We start from the raw sequence: 26,799 nt of genomic DNA, 5'->3' as shown, positions 1-26,799 counted from the left end.
ACCTCTTCCATGAAGCCTTCCCAGGCATAATTAGACACTGCCCACCCCCCCTCCAGCCTCTTAAAGCATGCCTATTACAAAATGTACCTTATTGCTTGTTTCCTTATCTGTTTTTCTCCGATCAAGGGCCCCAGACCACCAAAGGAAGGAAGGAAGGAAGGAAGGAAGGAAGGAAGGAAGGAAGGAAGGGAGGGAGGAGAGGAGGGAGGGAAGGAAGAAGGGAAGGCCTTTCACTATAAGGTGACTGGGTATTGCATTCACAGTGGGGTGTCTCACTTTGTTTTTGTTTACTTATTTTTACTTTTTACTATTTTATTGAAGTATAACTCACATACGGTGAAAGGCACAAATCATAAGCATACAGCCCAATGAATATTTACATGTTTACAGCTGTGTAGCCACCATCCAGATCAAGTTATAGAATACTTTTAGCATTCCAGACATGGTGGGCTTCCTCACTGACCTGAGTCACTGTCACTGTGGCCCAAGGATCTGAACCAGTAGGGTGATGTAACTGGGAAGCACCATCCAAGAAAATTATGAAAGAATTTCAGGAATTTGGGCTGGAAAAGCCAAGTGTGGCAGGAGGGGGGAGTGGTGGTGGGTGAGATCACTGTGTGTGTGAAGGGCTAACACGCACAAAGCAATAGTTTTGTCCTGTGGGTGGCAGTGGGGAGCCACAGGGAGAAGCATTTCAGTTCCACATAAAACCTTTCTTACAACCAGAGCTGAACCACATTGGAGGCAGCCCCCCAGGAAATGATAAGTAAGGTCCCCATCAGTAAGAGGTGTCAGTCAAGAACAACACTGACGAGCATTTATCAGCAATGATGGGGTGGGGATATGGGACTGAACTGCAGATGGCTTCTTCCAACTCTGAAGCTTCTATGGTTCTGGAATTCTTTGAGAGTGGCAGAGTTCTCAAACATTTGCAGTTGTTATTTAGTTTTGCTTTTTCCCCCCAGAGGATAACTTGTTACTTAATTGCAAGTACTGTGCAGGCCCATCATTATCACCACTGAATAAGTAACTGTCATCACCTATAGACCAACTGAGCCAGAGGGACCCTGGGGCTCCCCTCCCTGGTGCTCACAATCTAGGGGGATGGAGCAGATGCTAGGGTGCCACTGTGAGGGGGGAGGGTACCTGCAAGAGAAGCTGGTTGCCCCACCACATGCCAAGCTGTCATGGGGACACCTACCTACCTATCTCCTCAGCCGTTTCAGCCCTGGTCCCCTTGGTGGCCAAGTGGTCATGATGTCATGGCTCCTGCCACTACTAGGACAGTTGGGCAGAGTGACCCTGAAGGACCTTTCTGCTCTGCTTCCAGGTGTCAGCACAGGAAAGGTATCTGGCAGCCTCATGAGCAGGACTACACGGGACCCAACAGCCCCGTGGCCATTTGGGGGGAGTAACAGCCTGTGTCAGCTGCAGGATCCTGGAAGGACTCCCAGTCTGGAATATAACACCCTCCCACTCCACCCTCCATCCAGCTTTTTCCAGCAACAACAACAAAAAAAGCAATTTTCCTCAGAACTTTTTTTTTCTTTTCCTAGAGGGTTATTTCAGAATTCCTTCAAGTCACTGACCTGCTCTTCCCGCCCTCTCCTCACCCCTCCCCCAATTAGGAAGAAGGGAGAGAGATGGAGTCTGGAAGAACGTCTACATCTTCCTCCATCTCACACCTGTACAGGGCGCCAATGTGATGTGGCAGGTGAAGACCGGCTCTCAGGCCCTTCTGTGGAGCTTAGAGTGATTACCTTTCTGGTGAAAGCCATGAATACGCTACCAAGAAAAAAGCGTATGTATGAAATTTTGCCTTCTATTCCAGGGTAAGATGGGATGCTGTCAGACCCCCGAAGTCCATCAGTGAAGCCCCTAGGTTTAAGAGGGGAGGGCTCGGTGTTTCCTTCACCACCAAAGCACAGGCCAGATCGGTGTCTGGGGAGGGTTTGCAGCTGCCCCGAGGGAGAAGCGCTGGAAGATCCTGCTCCCCAGCCACTCGGTGTACTTACAGGACGTCTCAGGCTCTCAGTTTGCCCAGCTCTAAAATGGGCGTCCAGGCCCTCCAACCCTGGGGGGCTGGATAAAAAGGCTGGAGAGACGCGGAGCTGGGTGGGAGCGGGGGTGGCGATGAACCGCGGCTCCCGGTTGGTCTCCCGAAGCCGGGGGAGGGTGGAAACGTGAGTTCAGGAAGGAGGGGAGGCCGGCGCCTGGCACCGCACGAGGAAGGCTCTGGCCCGGACACGGTGCCCACTGGCGGCCCAGGCGCCCCCGGTGCTCCCTGGGCCCGAGGGCGGGGCCCCTCGCCGGGCGGCCCCTCCCCGCCCCTCCCGCCCCTCCCGCCCCTCCCTCGGCCCCGGCCTCCCCAGCCCTGCTGGCCCTCCCGCGGGCGAAGCGGCACTCGGCACCGCGCGCGCGCTGACCAGCAGCCGCCAGCCGGGACCATGGGCTGCGACGTCCGCGTGTCAGGGCTGCTCCGCCGCAACCTGCAGCCCACGCTCACCTACTGGAGCGTCTTCTTCAGCTTCGGCCTGTGCATCGCCTTCCTGGGGCCCACGCTGCTGGACCTGCGCTGCCAGACGCACAGCTCGCTGCCCCAGATCTCCTGGGTCTTCTTCTCGCAGCAGCTCTGCCTCCTGCTGGGCAGCGCCCTCGGGGGCGTCTTCAAGAGGACGTGAGTGCCCGGTCCGCGCGCCCGAGCGCCGCAGCCCCCCGACCCTTCCGACCCTTCCCACCACGCTCGTCTCTGCCCCCGCGGGGCTCGGGCCGCCGGTTGTCCCTGCCTTCTGGAAGGGACCAGGAGGGGACCACCCCTCCCCGCTGCGCTAGCCATGCCCAGCCTTAGCTGGAGGGCTGCTTCCCTCCCCCACCCCAGCTCTCCCCGCAAAACTCTCTCTGGAGACTGAAGGTGACTTCTGGATTGTTTATTTGCCTTCGCTCACCCCTGTGAGGGCATAGACTCAGCTCTCACCCCTCTTCTCTCCCACCCACACCCCGAGGGAGAGGGGTGAGGGAGTTTGCAGAGGTGGGAGGGTCGCCCTCTTGCACAGCAGACCTGAGGTTTGTCTGCAGCCCCTGCTGCCGGGGGTGGGGGACGGAATTGGAAGTGAGGTGGAAGGAGAGGGAGTGTCACCTCAGGGGCCGTGCCCAGTGCCAGAGCTGGCTGCGGCTGGACAGAGTGCCCTGGGGCGTGCTCCACTCAGATCCTCGGCTCCAGATCAGCTGACACAGGGTGTCCCTTCCCCTGGGCGGCTACGGGGCAGGTGGGTCCTGTGCGGTCCTGCTCCTGAGGGAGCCAGGGTTCCTGCACTGGCCCCTGGAGGTGGCACCCTTCTGCCTCTGAGACAAACAGGACCTTAGCACTTGGGTCCACGTAGGGGAGAAACAGGGTGACTCACCCATAGCTTAGTGAGGTGACTCTCCAGCTCTGGTGCCAGGATCCCCATCTGCTTTCCCCCACCCCATGTTACTCCTCCCTGGCCTCTGCCTGGCATGGCCCCCAGAGATGCCCCTTTGGACACCATTGCAGAGCCTCAACCTCCCGGCTCCACAGAGCCCTTTGGAAAGGCAGTAGGATTCACTCTCCTAGTGCAACTGGGAGAACAGACCCAAAGCAGGGGCTAGATGACTTGCAAGTCAGAGGCTGCTGGAGGTTTCCCTAGTCCTGGCTTCTGGCTGGGTGGTTTCCTGGACTGCATGGACTCAAGCAAGCAGATGCCTGGGAACAAAACCACAGCTGAAGCCTCTGGGGAGCCATTCTGCGCCAAGGGCTCTGCCCTTTGGCTCACTGCTAGAGGTATCTGTGAGGTGGATTTCCCCCTCCACCTCACTTCTCGAGCTGATGGAGAGGAGCACAGGTGTCTATACATATAGACCCCACATTAAGCCACCCAACTGACAAAGCATCAATTAAGGAGTGATTATCCCCACTACCAAAATCCTTTTGTAAACCGAAGTGTCCTCTTGAGAAGCAAGTCTCCTTGTGTACAATAGTGTTTCTGTGGGTTTCGTACAGGATTGCATGCATGGGGGACTCCAAAAATCTTAAGAAAAAGTTCCAGATCCTTTCTAATTATGCCTAGACGTTTAATTAGAAATCAGTCAGGGTATTTTTCTGGTTTTGTTTTTAAGTATTTTGACTCACAAAAGCTCCCTTACCTGGAACTTTTTAGGAGCCTGTGTAATGCAAAGAACAAGAAAGGGAATGAGGATCATTCTAAATGGCAGGTTGGCATGCCAGGCTTTGTGAAAACAGCAGAGATACACAACAAGCTGGGCCAGCTCTTCCTTACTTGCTTTGTGCCTCCCTCAGGGCTCCTTACTCAACGAGGGGCTCTGAACAGGCAGTGGAAAGGGTCTTGCCTCAGGAAACTGGCTCACAGAAAAGAATGATCATGGTAGCAGTAATAACTAGCTTTATTGAGTGTTTAGGGGATGCCAGGCACTGTTCTTACTTAGTACCTCGCTTGTATCAATTCATTTAACCTTCACAACAACCCTGTAGAGTAAAAAAGCAAGCTGACTCATAGTAGTCAGCTTCAACTCTGAAAGGTACAAGTTATACCCTATACTCACCAGGCAAAGGCATGGCATGAGTATCCCTGTGTGTACTTATGGGCTGAGTATTCCTGAGCTGTCACTCCTGGGAAGGAAACTATGGGCCTCTGGGGCTTCCGGCTGGGATCTGAGGGGTGGGGGTAGGGTGGAGTAGGGGGAGTTGTCCCATCAGTGGTTCAGGTTTCAATTCTGAACTTCAGTCCTCCCACCGCAAGACAAAATGTCTTAAAGAACCTCTTCCCTTGGTTAAGAGCAAAGTAGACTTCAGTGGAAATAGAGGGACATCACAGAGGTGGCCTGTGTGTAGACAGGAGTCATCACCCAGCTAGGGCTGGACAGCTCATCGCAATCCTCCATCCCCCAAAGCAAACAGAACCTCCACCAGCCCTGAGACCAGCCTCTAGAGCTTGATTCCTTGGGGCTTCACCACAAGTTAACATGCTAATACCACTGCTAGTGCTTTCAGCTTACGTGATTACTGCTGGTGCAGCTAGTCTGTTACGGCAAGAGGAGGGTTGGTTTAACAAATTGGGACGGGAGGGCCAGCTGTTGTGCGGGAGTGGGGAGAATTGCGGGATGACACACACCAGGGAGAGGAGAGTCAGGGCAGCACTCTTTCTCTAGGATTCCTGCTCAAGTCCTGCCTACTCCTTGGCCCAGACTGAGTTCCAGGGCTGAGCAGAGTTTCTGGTTGCCTCCAAAGGGACATACATTAGAGGGACTGGGTGTAGAGAGCCTTGATGTTAGAGTGGGTGCAGAGGAGGGCAGGAGCCCTCCACTCAGGATGGGACCAGCTCTCTCTCTCTCTTCTGACATTGACAGAGATCTTGAAGGAGGCCACCACATGCAGGCCAAGAGGGAGAAGGGTGCAATTCGGGCCAGAAAAACCTGGACTAGACCTTCCTTAGAAAAACCTTGCTTATCAAGAGCAGGAAGCCTTTCAGAGAAGAGAAAAACCCAAAGCCACCTGGTGGGCAGGGTGTATAGATATGTGCTTTGTCAGATAGGAAAGAGGAGGGGTATTTAGACAAAAGGTTAGGGTTTTGTTCCTGGTTTCATGGGGACCTGTTTAACCACCCTGGGCAGTTTGGGAGACCCCTTTATCTCAAAGGCATCAGGGCACATAAATGGCTTTCAGAGTTTCCCCAACCTTTTCCCAGCCTCACCTGGGCCTCTCCTCTGCACACATGCTCTTAAAGGAAGGCTTGAGTTCTTCTCTTTGCTCTATTAACTATCTCTTTCTCTACCTTTCTTTTTTTTCTCAATTTCCTGCAGCCCTGCCTTCCCAATACCCACCTCTGACTCTCTCCTGCCCACTGCATGAAACCCAATCTCCATGCAATGTTCCCCAGGCCACTATCTGACCTACTTCCCCAGGATGCTGGCCCCCTGTGGTTCTGGGATCACAATACAAAAGCCAGTTCCCTTCTCTGAGCCAGACCCTGGTCAGTCTCCCATCTAGAAAGCCTCTGCCTCTCCCTCCAGCAGCTTGTCCACCTTTCAGCATGTAGCAAACGTGGGCTGAAGGTCTCCTAGGGGTCTGGCACCAGACATGGTTCTTGGCTTAAAAATCCATCTCTACATGGGAGGTAGCCTCTGACCCAGCAATTTCACTCCTAGGTATATTCCTCAAAGAACTGAAAACATGTCCACACAAAAACTTTTACATAAATGTTCATAGCAGCATTATTCATAATAGCCGAAAAGTGGAAACATACCAAATGTTCATCAATGGATGGATGGGCAAACAAAATGTGGTCTCTCCACACAATGGAATATTATTCAGCCATAAAAACGAATGAAGTACTGACTCATGCTATAACATGGGTAAGCCTTGACAATGTTATGCTAAGTGAAAGAAGCCAGTCACAAAAGACCACATACTATTATGGTGTCATTTATGTGAAAGTTCAGAGTAGGAAAATCTATAGAGGTAGAAAGTAGATGGGTAGTTTCCTAGGGCTGAGGGTGGGGTGCAGAGAGGAATGGGGAGCGACTGCTAATGGGGAAAGGATTTCTTTGGGGGGTGATGTAAATGCTCTAAACTTAGATTGTGGTGATGAGTTCATAACTCTGAATATACTAAAAAAAAAAAGCCATTGAGTTGTACACTTTGAATAGATTAATTTTATGGTATATAAATTATATTTCATTTTTTTAAATTAAAAAAATCTCAAAACTCATCTCACCCTTTAATTCACTCATTTAACAAATATCTCTTGAGCCAGACCCTGTTTTTGGGGTGAATATGACACAGGTCCCTACTCTAATGGAGCTTACATTCTGGAGGATCATTTTAGTGAAATGAAGGAAATAAGGCAGGGTAAGGATGGAGAGTTACAGAGTTGGGGGTTACTTTAGCTCAGTGCTCAGGGAAGGCCTCTCTGAGCTGACACCTAAATGACAGGAGAGAGCCATGCAAGCAAAGAACATGGGGAGAGGTGTTCCAGGCAGACAGAGCTGCAAGTTTAACCAGTGTGTAAGGAGCACTCCCTGCAGGTCCAGCACCCATTGAGCCAGGGAACGTCGTCATGCAAGGGTGCTCCCCTGATCTGAGTCTAACAGGGATCCCCCCCAAAGACAGGCTTCCTTGCTCCTCCTTCTGGGTCCCCCCAGCCTTAACAAAGGGTGTCAGGCAAGCTGGGGTGTCAGTGTGGGGGGACCCAGTGAGAGGGGGACCTTTCCCCTGCCCCTCCCTCAGTCTGTCACCCCTTCCCTCTTGCCCTGGCTTGCGCTGCAGTCTCCAGGCTGCCCTCACTCCCAGGGGGTGTCCTGTCCCCTGGTTCCTCTCCCAGGCCCCGCTCCTCTCTTGGGAGACTGCCGGGCCCTTTTGGGGTGTAGGGGAGCTGGGGATGCCTCTGACCCCTCTTGGTTCTGCATTCTGCCCTTTCCCTGGTCCTTCAGGGAAGGAGATTATCCATGGGGGACAGGGGGAATCCCCTGAGTAAAAATGTGAGGAGAATGTGAGTGCCGCCCTGGGGTCGCTCACCCTGGTGGCATGGGTCTGGCCCTCAGCAGCATTCTTTCCCACCCCTGGGCAGTGGAGGGCTGGACAGCTGGCTGACATCTTACTGTTTTGCTCAAGCCCTTCCCCTGCTTTGGAGCCTAGCAGCCCCTCCTCTTATCACAGAACCAGGAAGGCCAGAGCAGGCACCCACAGCAGGACAAGGTGATCACATGTGCCCTCTGGGTAAGGCAGAGCACGGGGGCTGACAGGTCCGCAGTGTGCTCAAGGTCACTCAGGCAGCAGGCAGGGCAGGCTCCCTGCTTTCCCTTGCCCATTTGCACCTTCCGTGTGGAGCCGTTAATAAGTAACCTGGACGTTTCTCAGGCTTCCTGAGGAAGGGTTCCCTAGACTGTCTTGGGGGAGTGGGGCCCTTCCTCTCATTGGCCTGAATTAACGTCAGAACCCAGGGCCAGGGGAGGGACATTCCACGATACCACGCTGGCCTTTTCCTGGATTGGGAGTCAGAAACTGGGTCCCCACTCAGCATTACTCGTGTAATGGGCCGTGTCAGGCCCACGTAGCAGCTCAGTGGGGGGAACACTTGAGGGGGAGATGGGGACCCTCTTGCTGTCCCTGAAGTCAGGCCACCCAGGAGGCTGCCTAGTCGATCTTGTGCAGGGAAAGGAAGGGGAAAGAGAGAGCCATTCTGAGAGGCCTGTTGATTGTATCAGCCTGCAGAGGTGTGGGCATCGCCTCTGTGCCAGTACCAATGAGACAGGCCACCAGGTAGCAGGAAGCAGAAATGCATGAAGCTTGGTGAGTGGCCCAGGCTGTCAGTGCTGGAGGCCGGCAGAGCAGGGATGCTTGGGGAGCGGGAAGGGGGTGCTGGGAGGGACCTGAACAGGCCTCTCCACAACACCACCCTCTTGTTCTCCCTCTAGTGGCCCGGGGTGAAGTGAGTCTCCCCTGCCCCCTCACACACAGCTCTGAGCTGGGAACAGACAGGGGTCATGATTGGTAATCTCCAATTAGCAGGTCAGCCTGGAAACAAGAAAATGAGAAAATAAAGAACTGCTGCTACCAGCAGAGCCCTTCTGATAAAGGATTTCATCAAAGATGGGGCGAGATGAAAAGCTGAGAGCCAACAGGGTCAGAGGCAAGAATCTCCAGGAAAAGACAGTCTGAGGGGTCTCTTGGGGCCTCCCCCTTTTCCTCAGTGAGCTGGAAACCCAGGTCTTCTTGTCACAGAAATACCAACACTCCCACCTCCACCCCTCCAGGTCCGGCAGCCAGACAAAGGCACCTGGGGCTCTCCACCTCCTCATAATCTGAGACACTTTCCTCTGCAACCTCTCCCTTCCAGAACCTGCTTGCTGCCCACTCTCCTTCCCCCCACGTTAGCCTTTCAGACTGGCCCCAGAAAATATGAGGCTTCCTTCCTTTCTCCGAGAGTCTGCTTACTGGGCGGAGTGTACCCGAAAGACCGGACGGAGCCTTAGGCCTCCACCCATGTGTTCACTCATCCATTCACTCGCTCAGCCTGCTGCTGTGGGTTCCTCTGGGGGAAGGTCACCACACAGACACCTCTCAGTGGGGCCTCCCTTCTGGACACTTGCCAGGCACAGAGTCCAACAGCTCTGCCCATAGAGGGGTCACCAATTTCCCCAAATACCTCGGCTGTGGGCTTTGGTTCAGGCAGCTCAGGCCTGGTGCCTGCAGAGGGCCTGGCATGTTCCATTCGTGTGTGGGGAGGGCACTGCAGCCCGGCTCAGCAGCTTTCCCCGGCCCCCCTCCAGGCTCACGCATGTGGCACGGCTCCCTGAAGGCGCTCAAAGCCATTCCCCTCACACCTTCCGTGAGAGAGATGGATATATCTTTGCATATAATTGTTTATAAGCAAACAATTTAAAGTTTAAGTAAATGATACAAAATCACTTCTACGTCCAAAATTAGCAGTTATGCTTTGTGAAGTGTCCATTACATAGTTCTCACAACCACCCTGTGTGGTAGGGATGGTTATCTGGGCAGACTCAGACATCTTGCCCACCACCCACAGCTAACGAGTGACAGAGCTTCTGCCACAGCTCCCTTTGCCCTTGGACCAGAGGCGAGGGGAAGCGTCTCGGCTTCCCCGGGGGCCACCCAGTGAGTGGAGGACAGGGTGGGGGAGTCTTCCTTCGAAGGGCTCCGGCCCCCCTCCACTGACCGCACCCTCCGCTACTGCAGCCTGGCCCAGTCATTATGGGCCCTCTTCACCTCTTCCCTGGCCATCTCCCTGGTGTTCGCCGCCATCCCCTTCTGCCGAGACGTGAAGGTGCTGGCCTCAGTCATGGCGCTGGCGGGCCTGGCCATGGGCTGCATCGACACCGTGGCCAACATGCAGCTGGTGAGGATCTACCAGAAGGACTCGGCGGTCTTCCTCCAGGTGAGCCCCCAGCAGGCGTGGGGCTGGGGGCGGGCAGGGCACAGGGGAGCTCCCTCAGCCCTCTCCCCTGGGCCAGGCGTCTCCTCCCCGAGACCAGGACGGTGACCCAGAAAGAGTAGCAGGGTCAAGTTCAGTGTGACCGTTTCCAGCTGGACCATACTGGGCCGTTATCTCTGGACTCAGATCTCTTCATCTCTAAAATGGAGTGATGATCCTGGCCTGCAGGTGGTCAGAGGAATCTAAGTGCTAATGAGAAAAGGTACTTTGTAAGTTGGAAAGGGCGTGATGGAAGGACTTGGTGTTTTCTCTCATCTCCTCCCTCTGTGTTTCTTCTTCCTTCCTTCTCCCAGTTACCCAGGATTCCAGTCCAGCCCTTCCCTTTATTAAGCCCCCTTCCCTTTGGGGTGTTAACTGGTGGATGCTAACTTGGGAACAGCCCCCAGCTGGTGGTTAAGCTTTGGGAAAGAAGAGAGAGGGAGGGGTTGGCCATTGTCACCAAGTTATCCCAGGCGGGAAGGTGGTGACAGGAGCTTCACTCCTCACCTCTCTTGCCTCCCACCCTACTGCTCCCAGGCAGGGGCTCCCCCGATGGGACACAAGGTGGGGGGCAGGCAAAGCCTGAGCCATGCCTCCACCCACCCCAATTCTCTTCCCTTCCCAGGTTCTCCATTTCTTTGTGGGCTTTGGTGCACTGCTGAGCCCCCTTATCGCTGACCCCTTTCTGTCTGAGGCCAACTGCTTGCCTACCAATAGAACAGCCAACGCCACCTCCGGCAGCCACCTGCTCCATGCCTCCAGGGTCCTGGCCCACCACCATACTGGGGCCCAGCCTTGGTCCAACCAGACGCTCCCTGGGCTGACCCCACAGGACGGGGCAGGGGTCCGCGTGTCCTACGCCTTCTGGATCATGGCCCTGATCAACGTGAGTGCCACTGGGGCAGGGCTGGGTGGGGACTAGTGGACAGTCACCCATACCAGTCCATACCAGCTCCCAGTACAGATTCTTCTGTTTCTGAGAAACGTACTGGGGCTGAGACATGCTTTCAGGAAGGCAAGAAGAGGGGAGGACTGACCCCCGGGGATTCATCTTAACACAGGGGGTCGCAGGAGATCACCTCTAAGGTCCTTCGGTTGTGACATCCTGGGATTGTGATTCTCAAGGGAGGTGAAACAGTGAGCAGGCTTAGTGCGATGAGATCAGGGTCAACTTCCAAGTCATCAGAGGTTCCCTGGGGAACCAGCTCTTTTCCTCCAAGGCCAGATGATGTAGACCCTGGGACAGCACTGCAGGACATACCAGGCTCTTCTCCAGGGTCCTCAGTCACTAGTGGGATTCTCCGGTGCCTGCTGTGAGGTGGGCCCCTGTGGAGGCTGGAAGATAGACAAGATGACCTCCAAGGGACCCTGCCTGCCAAGGCTGCCCTGGTGGGAACAGAACAGGGAGACCACGTCACTGCGTCTGGGTCAGATACCAAGGCCCTCTGCTCCCCAGCTCGCATCCTCCCCTGCTAAGTCAGGTCTCTAGCTGGAAACCTCCTCTGGTGCCCTGCGGCCCAAGTTAGCCCAGGCTGGGGCCAGAGGGAGAGGTGGGACACACTCCCCGCCAGCTCCTCTCCAGCTTGGGAAGAATGGTCGTGAACACCAGCAGCACGCACTGGGGTGGGGAGTATTCCAGGTGGCCATCCACCTGGCTATGGGATGGAGGTGCCACATGGTTTGTCACCCCAACTTGGAGTCTGTCTTTGCTCTAGGCAGACTTGTTACCTACCCCTCCTGAGGCAGGTAGGCTGGGCCTCAGAGTGATGCTATACACGTAGCATTGAAAGAGGCCTTTGAGGGCACCCAGTCCCACTTGAACAGCAGGGCAGGGGTGTCATACCATCACTGGCTCAAGGGCCTGATAAGGGGCTAGTAAGAGGCTTGGCCAGGCTGGAACCCTGACCCCCAGCACAAGCCCCTAACAGCTGCCCTATAGTCCCTGCTCATTTTCCCTTCTCTTTTGTAACTTTCCCTGTACCAGATTCTTCACTGGGGGCTCTGAAAAACATACCCCTCTCCGTCTGCTCCTTTTCCTTTCTGCCCATACCCATCATTGTTTTGGAAACAATGCAGCTTTGGGCCTGTGCCCTCCACAGGGGACCTACGAAGGCAAAGAGCACTGTCAGTACAATGTCAAGGCTGAGACTCTGGGACCAGGAAGCCAGAAGGTCCAGCCAGCTTAAGCCTGAGGTCTGTTTTCTCTTGCCCCATGAGGTGCAGACTGGAGGCACTTTGTTTGCTGCAGGATTTCCGGACTTTTCCCATTGGTTTGTATCTGAAGATAAACAGCCCACCCCAGAAGAGAATGGGCTGTGCATGCATGTGGGCAAACACATTCACACAGGCCAGCCCACCTGGCATTCTCTGACTTTAAAGGTAGAGCCTACCTTCCCTGAATGGGCTTCTTATAAAGATCCGGTGTTTTCCTGCGAGCAACGTTAGCCAATCCTCTGTGAAGTCCTCCCCACCACCCACCTCCCTGGAGAGCCCAACCTGTGTGAGCACACCTCTTATACAGCTGTTTCCCCTTGGCCTTCCCCCAGGCATTCTGCTACCACAGGCCTCTTCGTGTGGGTTTCCTGTTTCTCCCATCAGACTGGAGGGAGGGCTTCACATCCCCCATCAGACCCGGGACTCCTGAGGGCTGTCTTGTGCATTCAGACCAGATTTATGGCTCTAATGCTGCTGGGGTGTGTCTGACTTATTTATAAGTGGAGGGAGGCTCCCAAGGTGCCCACAGGGAGGTGTCAGCACAGGGGTGGCATTCACGTGACTTGGGAAAATGTCTGTGTGAGCCAGCCTGCCTCCAGGCGACGGGGAGGCTTCCCCAGAGCAGCACCAGGCAGGGGCTGGCAGCCCCCTGATGTCCGTCTACCAGGCCAGCTTCGCCTGCGAGCCCAGAGGAGCCCATTAGCCCCTGGGACACTTCCGCAGTTCCCTGGGCTTCCTCTCTTTCTGAAGCAAAAGGAGTTGCAGCAGGAAGGGCAGAGGTTAGACTTGATGAAGAGCTTCCTGGCAGTGAGGGTGGTTAGACACAGGCAAGGCACCTGAGGGAGGTGGTGAAGGCTTCTCCAGGCAACCTCAGGAACAGGAGACATTTCCCATTCCTCTGGGGAGTTCATAAAACTGAAGCGGCTTAACATAAATATCAGTGAGCATGACCCTGGGCTCTGCATGTGTGTTGCTCACAGCATGCATTTTTCAATCCAAAGGAGTCCCTGTCTCTGTTTTCCCTGAGGATAGTCTCTGTACCTCCATAAGGTATAACGTCACCCAGAACAACCCCTGACATGGAGATGGCACTGGTCAGAATCAGGTTGCCCGGGCGCCAGTCTAACGCTGCCTCAAGTCAGCTGTGTGACCGGCACTAACGCTCTCAGGTCTCTTCCAGTTGTAACAATTTTGACTAAGTGATAACTTTGAGCCTCAGTTGCCCCACCTGGAAAATGGGGTTAATGATTTCCCCCCAGCACGTTTTACAGAACTGTGATGAACAAAAGCCAGACTTCTTTGGAAAGCACCACATGCTCTACCAGCATGAATGAGTGTGAGGGGCCCTGCTCCAGCCCTGCTCAGGACAAGGATGTTAGAAAGGAGTTTATCTCTAGCACCTCCTGTGCCAGCAGAGGCCCAGTGTGAGTCCAGGCTTTGCATGTGACAAGTACCTGTCTTTTCAGGGAAATGACTGTGGTTAAAGTCGGGCAGCAATTACACCAAGCCTGCCCAGGGGTCAAGGCACCTGGCTGCATTTCCCAGGTGGGCACCGTGGGAAAAGAGCTGTCTTCTCCCAGGACTGTGCAGACATTTGCCACACAGCCACGTGGAGGTGTATGCGGCAGGCCAGGCATGGGAAATGGGGACCCTAACGGGAACAGGGCTCTCCTGACCCTCTGCCCACCCCCAGCTCCCGGTGCCCATGGCTGTGCTGTATCTGCTGTCCAAAGAGCGGCTGCTGACCTGCTGCCCTCAGAGGAGGCCCCTCCTGCTGTCTGCAGATGAGCTCACCCTGGAGACGCAGCCTCCTGAGAAGGAAGACACTTCCTCGCTGCCCCCTAAGTTTCACCCAGGTGGGGGCTCTAATGAACTCTCAGGCTCATGGCCCCATACCGAGGCTTCCCTGGTAAGCCCTCCCACCCAGAGGGAGAATGTAGATCACAGGTGAGAATGGTTGGGGAAGAACCCTTGGCACTGCTGGTCTCGGGAGGCAGGAGATGGAACAAACTGGCCAAGAGAATGAGGAAGGCAGACTCCTGGCTCCAGCCTGCATTCTACCTAACCCCTCCTGTGTGACCCTGGGCCAGTTACCTGACCTCTCTGAGCCTTGCTTCCAACAGCACTGTGAGATGGACAGGGACTGTTCCTAATAGACAGTTGGAAGCTGGAGAAGGTGGGAGGCAGTAAGTGGTCTCCCCTCTGCCAGGGCTCTCCTGACCGCCGGCCACTGTCCCTGGGTGCGCAGAGGAAGGGAGCAGGAGCTGAGACCTGTCCCTGCTCTTCTCGTGTCTCATCCAGGGCACGAGGACCTGTTCCACTGCTGCCAGAGGAAGAACTTCAAAGGAGTCCCTTCTTCTTTCTTCGCCATCCACATCACAGCCGCCCTGGTCCTGTTCATGACCGACGGCTTGACGGTGAGCCTGCCCTTGGACGGTGTCCCTTATTGGGCAGCCCCTTGCGCCCCCTGAGCCTCAAGTCTGGGGATGGTAAGAGAAAGGAGGAACGTCAAGGTTTCCTAGAGACCTCACCTGTACTACAGTGGGTCCCCAAATTTAAACCAAGCACAAGTCCCAGGGGAGAGTCTCTCCAGAACTGAATACAGCCCCTTGGAACTGTGGTCTCCTGTCTCATTCAGTTGTCTTTATTTTCATGAACTCTGTGGATAGGGGCCTCTGGTTTGTTACTGAGTGTAGGCGCCCCGCATTTTTTAAAGGGGCGGTGTCCTCTTCCCCCAGGTAGAGGTCATGCCATATAAACTCTAGGGCACTCTGCCCCCTAGAATACATTCGAAGCCTGGGCTTCTCAAGCCACGTGGTAAACAAACTACAGGCGGGACCTGGGCCCAGCTATTCAGTCCACTAGTGACCTCTGTTACTCTGTTTAGTGCCTTTTTCCAGAAATCTCTAAGGATTAGGACAGTTTTGAATGGCTGATTGATTAACTGGTTTGCCATATGAGGGACTCTCCAAAGAAAAGGCCCTAAAAACCTAGATGACCTGGTGGCAAGTACTCGTGACAGTATTGGTTGACTTCCAACTCTCAGTGTGACCTTGGGCAATTCACTTCCCTCTGCCCTCTCATCTGTAAAATGAGATGCCTATACGCACCTTTTTTTCAGCTGCAGCACCCTTCCTTCAACAAAACACCTTCTGTGGGATCCTCATAAATACGGCGTGTAGTGGAACTCCGCTCTGGTTGAAGGGGGGGGGCAGAGCCTGCATGACCAGACCCTTCGGGACCCCCGTGGGGACCCAGAGACACCTTCCTGGATCCCCTAGCTCCTGCAGGCACCGTCCGTAAGCTGTGGTGCCCAGGTTCCACTCTCAGCTCAGGCCTGTGTGTGCCACGTGGTCTCGGCTCCAAACCCACCCCTAAGCCTCCAGCAGCAGGACCAGTCCCTGCCAGCCCACACCACACCTGCCCCAGCTAGGCCTCCTCTGCGGGGGGTATGCTGCAGGTGTGCTCAGCAGGCCCTGTCTCCCCACAGGGGGCATACTCCGCCTTTGTGTACAGCTATGCAGTAGAGAAACCGTTGTCTGTGGGACACAAGGTGGCCGGTTACCTCCCCAGCCTCTTCTGGGGCTTCATCACTCTGGGTCGGCTCATCTCCATTCCCATCTCCTCAAGAGTGAAGCCAGCTACCATGGTTTTCGTCAATGTGGTAAGTGGCCTCCTTTCACTTTTTGGAGACCCAGAAGAACCCTTCACTCTTGGCCCTAGCACTGCCCCAGGACATTTGCTCAGAACTGGACTCTGCCAGCAGGTGAGACATGTAGAAGTAGAGGGAGGAGAGGAGAGGAGAGGGATGCTGGTGGGGAAGGGATGGAAATCCAAGGGGTGGAGCCTATTCGTGCGATCTTGGAAAAGTCCTTTCCCCTCTGTGGGCCTCTGATTTTGTACCCATTGAAGAAAGGGGCTGTAGGAGAAGATTAGTGCTGTGTCTGGAGCAGATCCCAGCTGACAGCCTGCAAGGAGTAGAGAGAAGCAGGTGCTGGCCTTGATCCTCCCTTGTTCAGCGTGGTGCCCAGCTGGTCAGAGCCCTATGGCCAGTGGAGGCCAGGGATCCCTCGGCCTTCAGAATCACCGTCTCTGGGCTGGGGCCTGGGAATTTACATCTTGCAGCTCTCCCAGATGATTCTTAAGTAGCCAGACTGGCATGCAGGATGGCCTTCAAGGAACTGGTCTGCTCCAGAGGCAGGAGGTCTGTGTGTCCGTGCCACCATCTATGACAAAGAGGTCCAGACTACAGATTCCTGTAGGGTTGTCTGGCCCAACCTCCGACCAGGGATTGAATCACCTCTGTAATATCCCTTCCAAGGGGTCCACAGTCTGTCTAAACACCCCCGAGTGACTGGAAACTCACCACCTTTCCAGGAAGTCCAATCCACTGTCGGAAAGTACTTTCTTGAGTTGAGTTTCTAGTGGAGAGAAGGTTGGGAAATAATGTAGGGGCTACAGAGGTCAAAGATCATGAGCCCCAAGAAAGGCCCTTGGATTTGGCCTTGTGCTGGTTGATGACTTTCAAGAAAGAAATTTCTGTTCAATGTAGATAGGAGGTGGGGGGAGGGGGGTAGAAGCCAAACTCAGGAGGTTGAGGGTGGGAATTCCCTGGCAGTGCAGTGGTTAGGACTCCGTGATTCTACTGCACGGGGCACGGGTTTGATCCCTGGTGGGTTCGATCCCTGGTGGCCTGGGAACTAGGATCCCGCAAGCCGCACAGTGGAAGCCAAAAAAAAAAAAAAAAAAAAAGAGGTTGAGGGTAAGAAGGAAGTGGAGGTGTGAGAATTGCAAATAAGTCTGTGAAGGGAGTCTTGTTTGACAGGAGTCAGGTGGTATGAGCGTATTTGTAGGCAGAGGAGAAAGGCAGGAAGCCTGTAAGGAGGAGGCCTGTGAGGATAACACGTCAGAGAGTAAGTGAATGAAGAAGGCCAGGGGAGAGGGGACGGGGTCGAAGGACAGAGGCGAAGGAAGTGCTAAGCTTAGTAAGAAGAGGGCCCCTGTTCTGTGGAGCTGGGGTGATGGTGACGTGATGCAGGCAGAAAGACTCCTGAGGTCCGTGGGGTGGAGAAGAGTGAGGGTACAGGGGCTGCTGGTGGCCAGACTCTCTAGCACATGAGGCCAGCTGCTTAGAGAGAAGACAGTGGGTATGACTCTGGGTTGGTGAGAAAAGGAAGTCTGAAGCCTCCACATGAATTAGGCACTGATGATAAACTCACCCGGGGTGCTGGTTTTTAAAAAGGAAAATCAGATTTCTGGGTCCAGCTCAGACTTGGTGAATCAGAATGCCCAGGGGAGGGGGCTAGCAATCTATATATTCAACAAACACTCTAGGGGGTTCGTGTCGTCAAGCAAGTTTGGGAAAACACTATCCTAGAGCAAGTGATTCCCAAATGCATTAGACCCACGGGAGGTGCTTTTGGAACATACAGATTCCTGGGCCCCTACCCCAGAGATTCGGATTCAGGGAGCAGGGGGAAGTGTGGAGGGGAACCTGGGTGTCTGTTTTAAAGCTTTTCAGGTACTTTTCGTGGGCAGCCTGTTGGGACCACAGCTGAACAGCCCTGAGCAAGCTCCCAGATGCTGCAGCTGCCATGTCTCGAATTCACTGCAACTTCTTCCCAGATTCCGCTCATTTTAAAATTAAGGGTCACTCTGCTCTTGATGTCCTCCTGGATCTCAACAACCACTTACTGGTTAATGAGTACACACGTGGTGGGGGGGGGGTGCTGCGGGGAACTGCTGGGGTGCCGAGGTCTATAAGATGAGGTCTCTGCCTTTAAGGAGCTTACAGTTGGCTAGGGAAGAAGATGGGCAGGGGAGAGGGAGCGTGTGTGTCCCGGTGCAGAGGTGAGGATGAGGGGCCGGTAGGGAGGTGAGAAGCAGGCTGACAGCCAGTCCGCGCCACCGACTGAGGAGGGGGCCACGCCGAGTGGGAGCAGAGTTGGTTGGCAGAGTTGCTAATTCGCCCTTGGCATCCTCAGTCTTCTGTCATGCAGGCTAACTTAAGAGAGTTAGGTGTTTTTAAAACTTCCCAAGTCTAGAGATTTTCCGGGCGACTCTTCAAGGCTTTGTTTGTAAGGTCGGAGCGGAGTAGGAGCTAAGCGTTTCTACGGCATGAGCGGTACGCTGTTTGCGTGATGTCTGGCCGGGCTCCCCTCCCCCCTTTCTCCTATTCTCAGGGTTTCCTTGGCCGACACCAACTGGGGAAGGTGCAGTTCCCATATATTCCACATGGCGGCGCAAGGGTCTCACAGCGCTGCCCCTGCGGCCGGAGAGGAACTTTTCAAGTCTGGAGACGGACTGCTGGTTTTCCTTTCTCCAAGACCACCCAGCTTTTCCCCAATTTCTCATCGCCTTCGTCTCCGCCATGACAGGTCGGCGTGGTGGTGACGTTCCTGGTGCTTCTTGTTTTCTCCTACAACGTCGTCTTCCTGTTCGTGGGAACAGCCAGTCTGGGCCTGTTCCTCAGCAGCACCTTTCCCAGCATGCTGGCCTACACCGAGGACATCCTGCAGTACAAAGGTGAGCCCGAGCGCCCAAGAGCGAAGAGGCACTCCCTCGGGCCGGGCGCTGCTTCCTCCCCGCAAGCCCCTCTTCCTGGGGTCTTCCAGCTACAAGGTCCCTGCCCCACCTCCTCACAGAAGTGAAGGCTCCCCTCCTGACTCTGGGGGCAACAGGCTTGTTCTGGCCCACGTGTCCCCCCGACCCCATTCAACGTTATACCGGATCATGTGATTTCAGACCACAGAGAAACAGTAAGCATCTCTTTCCCATTTTCTTTTTCCCCCGTAGCGGTGTCTAGAGACCCACAGCTGGCATCTTGTGTAACACCCATGTGCTGGAAATAACAAGTTCAAAGAAAAGCAAAGTGGCACAGGAAAAATTATAGCACAGGAAAGGGGTTTTATAACTTATCAGTAAAAGGACCTCTGTGTTTTGTTGCTATTGTGGATGTTGTTTGAAACAGTGGAGTAGAACAATGACTCCACACCTGATTCAGGGTTGTGCCTAGCTTCCTTGATGTCGGAAACCTCTGATTCCCTCAACGAGTCTCCTTCCCTTTCCGTAGCCTGCCAAGGGCATATAGCAAAGATCTTTTTTTAAAAAATAAGTTAATTAAAAATAATTATGTTTTGAACACATTTAACGTTACCCTCAGAAGTAATCAGAGGTGCCCTAGAGTGTTGTAAAACCAGTACTAAAGATGAGTGATTTCTCTAGAGCAGGAGTGGGGGCCGTTGGTGGGGGGGGTTGCGGGGGGGCGCCAGGCAGGGTCAGAGCAATGATAGCTACATCCCGCTCATCCGCTGAGTTGATCCTGAGACCTGGGTCCTTGAACTCAAAGGATAATCCCCAACCTTCAAACGAGTAAAGGAAGTAATGAAGTAATGTTGGTATCACCTGTCACATCGTATATCCCACAGAGGTTGAAGTGATTAACAAATGTTAGAGTTTAATAATAAGAAGAATGTTATGTTGGTTGGTTCCGCTGCAAATGATCACTCAAATCGGTCCTCTTCTTTTCTCACCATCCCCGCCTTAGTTCAACCACTTAACCTGTTTGGAATAGTTAAGGGTGCCCAGCTTTTCGTAATTTCTAATCACTCCCATCCCTGCCTTGGCAGGTCTTGGCTTGTCTCCTGGCCTTCAGATTTGCCTCCATCAGTGGTTCTCACTGCTGGTTCCACATTAAAATCACCTGGAGCCTTTGTAACAAAGCCCAATGCCTGGGCTTCATCTCCACGAAGTCTGATGTTAACTGGTCCAGAGCTGCTGAGTGATGGTAACGTGTAGCCAGGGTGAGGAACACTTACTGGGCCGTCCTCTACACGGCTCCAGAGGGATTGCTTGGAAACACAGAGCTGCTCACAGCCTTCACATCTTCTGGGGAGCGCTTTTCCTTTCTCCAGCCTTCTCCCTCCCTGCTTCCCCTCAGAGCCCGCCTTCTAGCCATGTTGAATTACTTGCTATTCCCTGACGGCACAAAACCCATTCTGTATCTCCACACTTTGGCACAAAGTGAACCCTCTGCCTGGAATGCCCTCTTCTGTCCCACCCTCTCATCTGCCTGCTCAAGTCCCTCCCCTTCCCCCCACTCTGGGAAGCTTCTCTGACCCCACTGGGAAGGTGTGCCCCCCTCCTTTGTACCTGCCTCTCGTGTTTGTCCCACCTCAAGGCTTTTCTACCTATGTTATCTGCGTCCTCTCCTTGACGACACGCTCCCTGAATGCACCAGCAAGGGACAAGGGCAAGAGCATGGGCTTTGAGGTCATCAGCAGATCTGAAGGTCAGTCCCGTCTCCACACCTTCTGGCTCTGTGACCTTGTGCAGCTCAATTTCCCCTTTCTGAGCCTCAGTTTTCTTATGTGCAAAATTGGGATGCAAATACCTTCCTGTGAGGGTGGTTTTGTGCACTAGAGGAAATGTAAAGCTCTTGACTTAGCAGCGTAACTGGCTCACAGGTGATCAGTATATATGTTAACTCTTATTGTTCATCTGAGTACCCTCAGTGTTTAGCACAGTACCTGATGCATAGCAGGTACTGAAAGGTTTTTGAACGTATGAGTGGAACAGACAGTGGGTACCACTGACCAGTGTTGAATCTAGAGATAGCTTCATGGAGGGGAGGGAACATGAACTGTCCCAGGGTTTGGAAAGTCGGAGGAAAAAGGAAAGGCATTCCGGGGAAGGTTGGGGTGGGGGGCAGTGAACAGGGTGAGAGCAAAGGCACAGAGACAGGTATAAATGTAAGTGAGGAACTTGAAGGACAGAGGAGACAATGGCGACCTCTGATTCAAAAAACACTAAGTGTCTACCGTACGTTGGCCACTGTGCTAATATTAAGCAGTGGTATATGCCACTGAACTAAAATTCAAGGCACATCCTCTCTCATGGGCTTCCAGCCTATAGAGGGAGGCTGCCTGATAAACAGGTGGGAGGTGGGTGAGGCACGTGAGAGTAGAGTGCAGGGGGCTGAGGGAGCACAGAGGAGGAGCTAATCCAGGTTCAAGGACGGGGCTGGGGGAGAAGATTATGATGGAAATCTCAACTTAAAAGATGAACAGGAGTTTTCCAGACAAAGAGGAAGAGGAGGAATGTTCAGGAGGGGGTGAAGGCATGTATGAGAAGCTGGCGGTGAGAGTGTGTGCAGGGTCAGGAAACGGATGAGGGTTTCTCCTGACTGGAGGGTAGATTGTGAGCAGATACTGTGACAGTCTGAGCTCTCAACGGGGGCAGATTATAGAGGACCCTGCAAACCACATTAAAGCATTTGGACCTGATCCTGATGGCAGCGTTGAAGGGTTTAAGCGGAGAACTGGCCAGCGCTCTGCCGAGCACTCACGTGTCTTGCGTCAGTTATCCACACAGCCACCCTGCGAAAGAGGTGTTGTCGTGCCCATTTTACCGAAGGAAACCAGGGCCTAGAGAATGGGAAGGACTTGCTTAAGGTCCCGTGGCTAGTAGGTGATGTAGCGGGCTTGGAACCCAAGTCTGACTCTGAAGCTTGGGCTCCAAAGGTCTGTGCCATGTTGCCGGATTGACCAGAGGTGTGGCTGGTCAGCACGATGCCAGGGCAGTGAGGACACTAGCCTGCCTGGCAGAGGAGATCAGGAAATCTTCCTGGAAAGGTAGTTGGCGTTCAGATTGGGAAGGGCCCTGAATGCCAGGCTAAGCAACTTGGAATTTACGCTGGAGACAATCGTGAGCAATTGAAGGTTTCAGAACAAGGAAGGGATATAATGACAGGTAGGACCTAAGCAAAGTTAAGAGCTAAAGTCTGAGAAATCTCAGGGATCCAAAGTAGTCCTCTCAGGCAGCTGTACCACTTTCCAGAGGCTTCCTGGAAACAACCTGGATTATGCCAGCGGACTTCGGTCTCCTTAACTTGCTATTACTAAGCCAGATCCTTCTCTTTTGGTTAGGCTGTGCGACCACAGTGCTGGTAACAGGGGCAGGCGTTGGTGAGATGGCCCTCCAGATGCTGGTTGGTTCGGTATGTGGGGAAACTCGGGGTGGGGGGAGTAATCAGGGAGCGCTCCTCCAGGCAGGTGAGAAGATGTGGCCAGCCCCCACTGTCCCTTCCCTGAGCCTCCCACACAGCAAGCGGGAGCCCCACTCTGTCTCTGTCACCTGTTTCCGTTTCCGAGACACCCTTGAAAGCTGAGCCTCCAAATGTGGGACCCGGAGGTGTAAAGGGATGCTAGGTATTGTCCAAAGCAAACACAAGCCATGTCTGGGAGCAGGGCCAGAGGGCCCCGTGGGAATGTTTAGCTCTGAGCCTGGGATGGGTTTGGGTTGCAGGCGGAGTTCCTTTCCATCCCTCTCAAGCCACCACTCCCTGCCCCACCTCTCTTCGCCTCTGGCCATCTACAAAGGGCCCAGCTTTCCTGCCCGCCTCCTGCCCTGATCAAGGGCACAACTCACCCAGTTCTCTTCAAACGTTTCATTTGTTCATCAGGAAAAAAAAAATCCACCTACTTTTTATGGAAGACTGTAATGAAGATACTGTTATGCTTCCTTCTACAAAGGAGGATACTGAAACTCAGAGCAATTAAGCAACTTGCTTTCAGTCACACCTGTAATAACCAACAGAGATGACATCCATTCTTACGTCTTTCAGTCTCCAAAATCCCTCTAATCACTACTCAATTCTCCTTCCCTTTTCTTTTGTCCTGCTGGACAGGAGGAAGAGCCTCATCTTACGCTACCCGTCTGCATTGAAATGACGTGATGTCATTTGCTTCAGTGTAATCTAGTGCAGGGAAGAAGGGGTACAGAGGGGTACAGAGGAAACATACTAATCACTAAAGTTGGTGATGGGTCCATGGGGATTCCATATGCCACTTGAGTATATGTTTTAAATTTTCCATAATAAAAGGAGATATATATATATATACACACACATATATATCATAATAAAAGGATATGTATATATATCTCTCTCCTCTGCAGAGTTCTGGTCAGGGCTTGAGGGTATAGAAACACCTAATATGATTGGAGTTTTAAGGAAGATATGGAGATTTTCAAAGGTTCCAGGACACAGAGCTGAAAGGGACTGCAGGGGTCACTGGGTCCAACCTCTGCCGTTACAGCAGGATTTCTGCCACCTCCAGAAACATAACCTTGAAACAAGGCCAAGATGTCCCTCCTACCAGTGTTTCTGTCTATTGGCATGATGGGCCAGAACTTGACTGAAAAACCTGCTGAGGCCCGAGAAGGCTGCTTCCTCCAATACATCTTTATGTGAGGTTTTGATGGCCTGTTTCTCTGTGTTTTCCCCTTTGGCAGATATTCCAGGCTCAGGGCAGCTATAGTTTCCTGGTCTGTGGCGTGATCTTTGGTGGCTTGGCTTTTACCTTCTATATCTTGCTCCTGTTTTTCCACAGGATGCACCCTGGACTCTCATCAGGTAAGGAAAGAATCTGTTTCTACACAAGAGGAGGAAAACAGAGCAGGGGGGCACGTGAGAGATGCTGTGGATCTTAGCACGCCACAAATGATGTTCTGTTCCAAGTAAAATGCAAGGAAATGTTTATTTTTCTACAGCTTCCTTTTCCCCTCTTCCTGCTTTGCCCTGCGATTGTCTGTGCTGGGCTCTCAGGGCAAGAGGGAATGGGATAGGCTGACTCATGGTTTCTCCATCAGGAGAGGGGCATGGTCTGTGAACTGGCTTCCTGCATCCCACCAGACCAGGGGACCATGGGCCAAGAATCGCATTCCAGCCTGTGCTGAGCACTGAGAGGCAGAGCCTGCCTCCTTGGCTGGAACTCGGCCCAGCAGCCTAATTGGCCATTTCTTTGCAGTTTGGGACTTGACTCGAGTCCAAATCTCTTTTTCAAAAAGAAGTCCTTCAGGCCAAGTGGCAAAGAAAAGCTCCTTCAGGGCAGAGACACCTCCTAAGAATAGTCTCGCTCCTGGAGACCCCAGGCAGGGAGAGTCCCAAAGCTGTTTTCATAACCCTGAGCCCTCACCTGCCTTTCCGCCCAGAGCCCTCAAAGTCCCAGCAACTGAACCAGCTGTGCACATAGCCAGTTCTTAAGAGAAGGTGCCCAGGCAGAACCCATATCCTCTACATAGGAAGTAAAATACCAATCACAAGAAGACTGAAGTGTCAGGCATCCATGGTCCTATCTCTCAGTAGGTGGACCTACACTCCCTTTAAACATCAGTGTGGGCCCCCCAGTCAGCACACACTACATCCTTGTGCCTGAGATGGCAGGTACCAGAGTTGTTCAGTCCAGCACTCGGCACAGAGCCTTCAGTCAGGCCACTGTTCAAGAAAGCTCTGATGAATATCCAATGAGTAAGACTTAATGAGTTCCCTGTTCACGGGAGACAAAAAAAAAAAAAAAAAAAAAAAAAACATATCCCCCAAGCCCTAGACACTAGTCTCAGCAAACTGCCTCCACCGACTAGTCTGCCAGAACTTGTAGGTCTGACTTTCCACTCGGCTCCCTAATTGAGCCATTGAATGGCAGAGAAACAAAAAGTAAGCTCTCGGGATGAATAAGGGCTAGTGAATCAGAACTGCTCAAACAGGCTACCTGTTTTTTCTCTTGTAGTTCCTACCCAAGACAAAGCACTTGGAATGGAAAGCCTGGAGTGCTACCAGAGGTAAAACTAGATGAAGGAGGCTGGCGAAGACTTCTGGCCTCTTGAGCACCAGCTCAGGTCAAAGGGCGGAAGAAAGCTGGGGTGGTAGCGGAGGCAGCCTCTCGATGCCTTGGTTCCGATCTTCACTAATACTTGGTTGGGTAGAAGAAATTAAATTGAGTTCTGGTACCTGGGTCCTCCCTGGGCAAATCATTAGATGTTCACCTGGCTATTCAAGTTACTCTCCTCTTCCCTGGCTCAGACTTTTGGTAAGAGCGGGCTAGGATACCCAGCTGGGAAGGAAGAAGACAGCTAGATGCTTCACTCCACTGGCCGCCTCCTTCAAGGACCATACCCTGGGTTTGAAGATCACTCTTGGTTGAAGTTTGAAAAAATAAGTTGAAATTATAAAGAGCGATGATCATTGCTATATGTAGATAGACTTTAAATTAATCAAAACAAACCCCAAGTTATTCCCTGGCATGCTCAAAGGATTTACGTGCTTTTACTTATTATAGTCCAAAGGCCCTCCGATTCTTGCTGCTGCTGTCAGTAGTTCGCCTGTAATCTAAAACATCGAAAGGAAAAGTTGAATCTTGCTGCCTTTGGGGCACTTCAGTGGTATGCTGGGCTAGCTCATACCAGCTTATAAAAGCCAATTGTTAAGTTTTCATTTTGAGAGCTGGTTGTTAAACACAGCCATTATTTAAAATTAAATTAGAGAAACTTATTACCTTTGTTTTTAATGTAATTTAACTATAACTATTCAAAACTCATCACTTCCTAACTTTTTTATACCTATGCTCTTGAAGTTATTTATTGTGCCTGCAGGGTAGAAATATTATATAAAGGTATGCTTCCGTGTATGTCTTTCCAACCCCACCTTCAGTGATAACATGTTAGTGGCTTGAGATCAGCCATGGTGGGAGTATTTACACCACAGAAATTGGCAAAAGCTACAGATCATGGCTTTATTGTCCCCTTGGAGAGCCATTTGATAAACATTTACCAGCATACCACTGCTAATCATCAATGCTCATTTGTCCAGAAGTTGTCTGGGAGAATGGGATAGAGTTTCTGCTTTTCTTACTGACACTGAATGGCTTATAAAAGGTATAGAAACAGCATTAAGAATTTCTCAAAAATACCTAATTTAAACTTTACATCTTCTATAGGGAAAAAAACTCGTTATATCACGTCAGAATTTTCTTTAATATAAAGCTGGATGACTGACCAATTCGAGCTGTGCAGTATACTGAAAGCAGTGTCTGTCAAGGAGTATCAGCTCCTGTCCAGATCAAATCCTGTAGTAATACAGAGACAGAATGCAAACTCAGCAACTTGGAGCGGTTAAGAGTGCTCAGACTTCTGTAAGTAGTGAAGTGGCTATTCCAGTGGCTGTTTGTGTGTTAGTTTACCAGCACTTTCTCTGTGTAAATACAAATGTACATGTATAAATATAAAATAAGTGGATCATGGTTCTCAATAACCTGTCCTAGTAGAGCAGTTCACATGCCCCACACCAAAGGCTTATCCTGGAACCATCGGCATTGTCGTGTCAGCCAGCTCCATCTGCCATCAACATGGCGTCACAGTGAGCATCTGGCTATAGAGAGAGACCTGGTTGAAGCCCTGGCCTCACCTTGTAGCTATGTGGCCCTGGGCAGATCACTGAGGCTCTTCCAGCCTTGCTTTTTTGCATCTGTAAAGTGACATTTCTAAAAGAACCTTACCCTACCTCAAAGGAATTCTGAAAGAATTAAGTGAATTTGTGTAAAGCAATTATCATATGCCTGACATAGAAATTTGCTTAATAACTTAGCAATTTTTATTTTTAAAACCTCCTCGTTAGCAGCCTAGAAACTGTTCATATGTTTGGTACATATTTATTGTAAATCAGACAGATCCAAAATCTTTTGAAAGCTGGTGGTCTAGGGGTATAGTTTTAACTATGCCTGTAAATACTTAAAAGTATTAGATGGCAGCCAGACTTACTTGTGCAATCTAACCAGAGTGAGTG

General features: G+C 52.4%; 1 protein-coding gene across 1 annotated transcript; it reads left to right on the top strand.

The window, feature by feature from the left end:
* Positions 1–2,447: 2,447 nt before the first annotated feature.
* MFSD4A (major facilitator superfamily domain containing 4A) lies at positions 2,448–24,935 on the top strand. Its single transcript, XM_060088435.1, has 10 exons — positions 2,448–2,677; positions 9,734–9,932; positions 10,594–10,854; positions 13,876–14,033; positions 14,473–14,599; positions 15,673–15,846; positions 18,560–18,707; positions 22,109–22,179; positions 23,475–23,595; positions 24,749–24,935. The coding sequence occupies exons 1-10, from the start codon at positions 2,448–2,450 to the stop codon at positions 24,802–24,804; spliced, it is 1,545 nt and encodes a 514-aa protein (XP_059944418.1). The 3' UTR covers positions 24,805–24,935.
* The last annotated feature ends 1,864 nt before the right edge of the window (positions 24,936–26,799 follow it).

Source organism: Mesoplodon densirostris, chromosome 2 (assembly GCF_025265405.1).
Source record: "Mesoplodon densirostris isolate mMesDen1 chromosome 2, mMesDen1 primary haplotype, whole genome shotgun sequence".
NCBI classification, from domain to species: Eukaryota; Metazoa; Chordata; class Mammalia; order Artiodactyla; family Ziphiidae; genus Mesoplodon; species Mesoplodon densirostris.
This window is presented reverse-complemented; position numbering and strand designations above follow the sequence as displayed.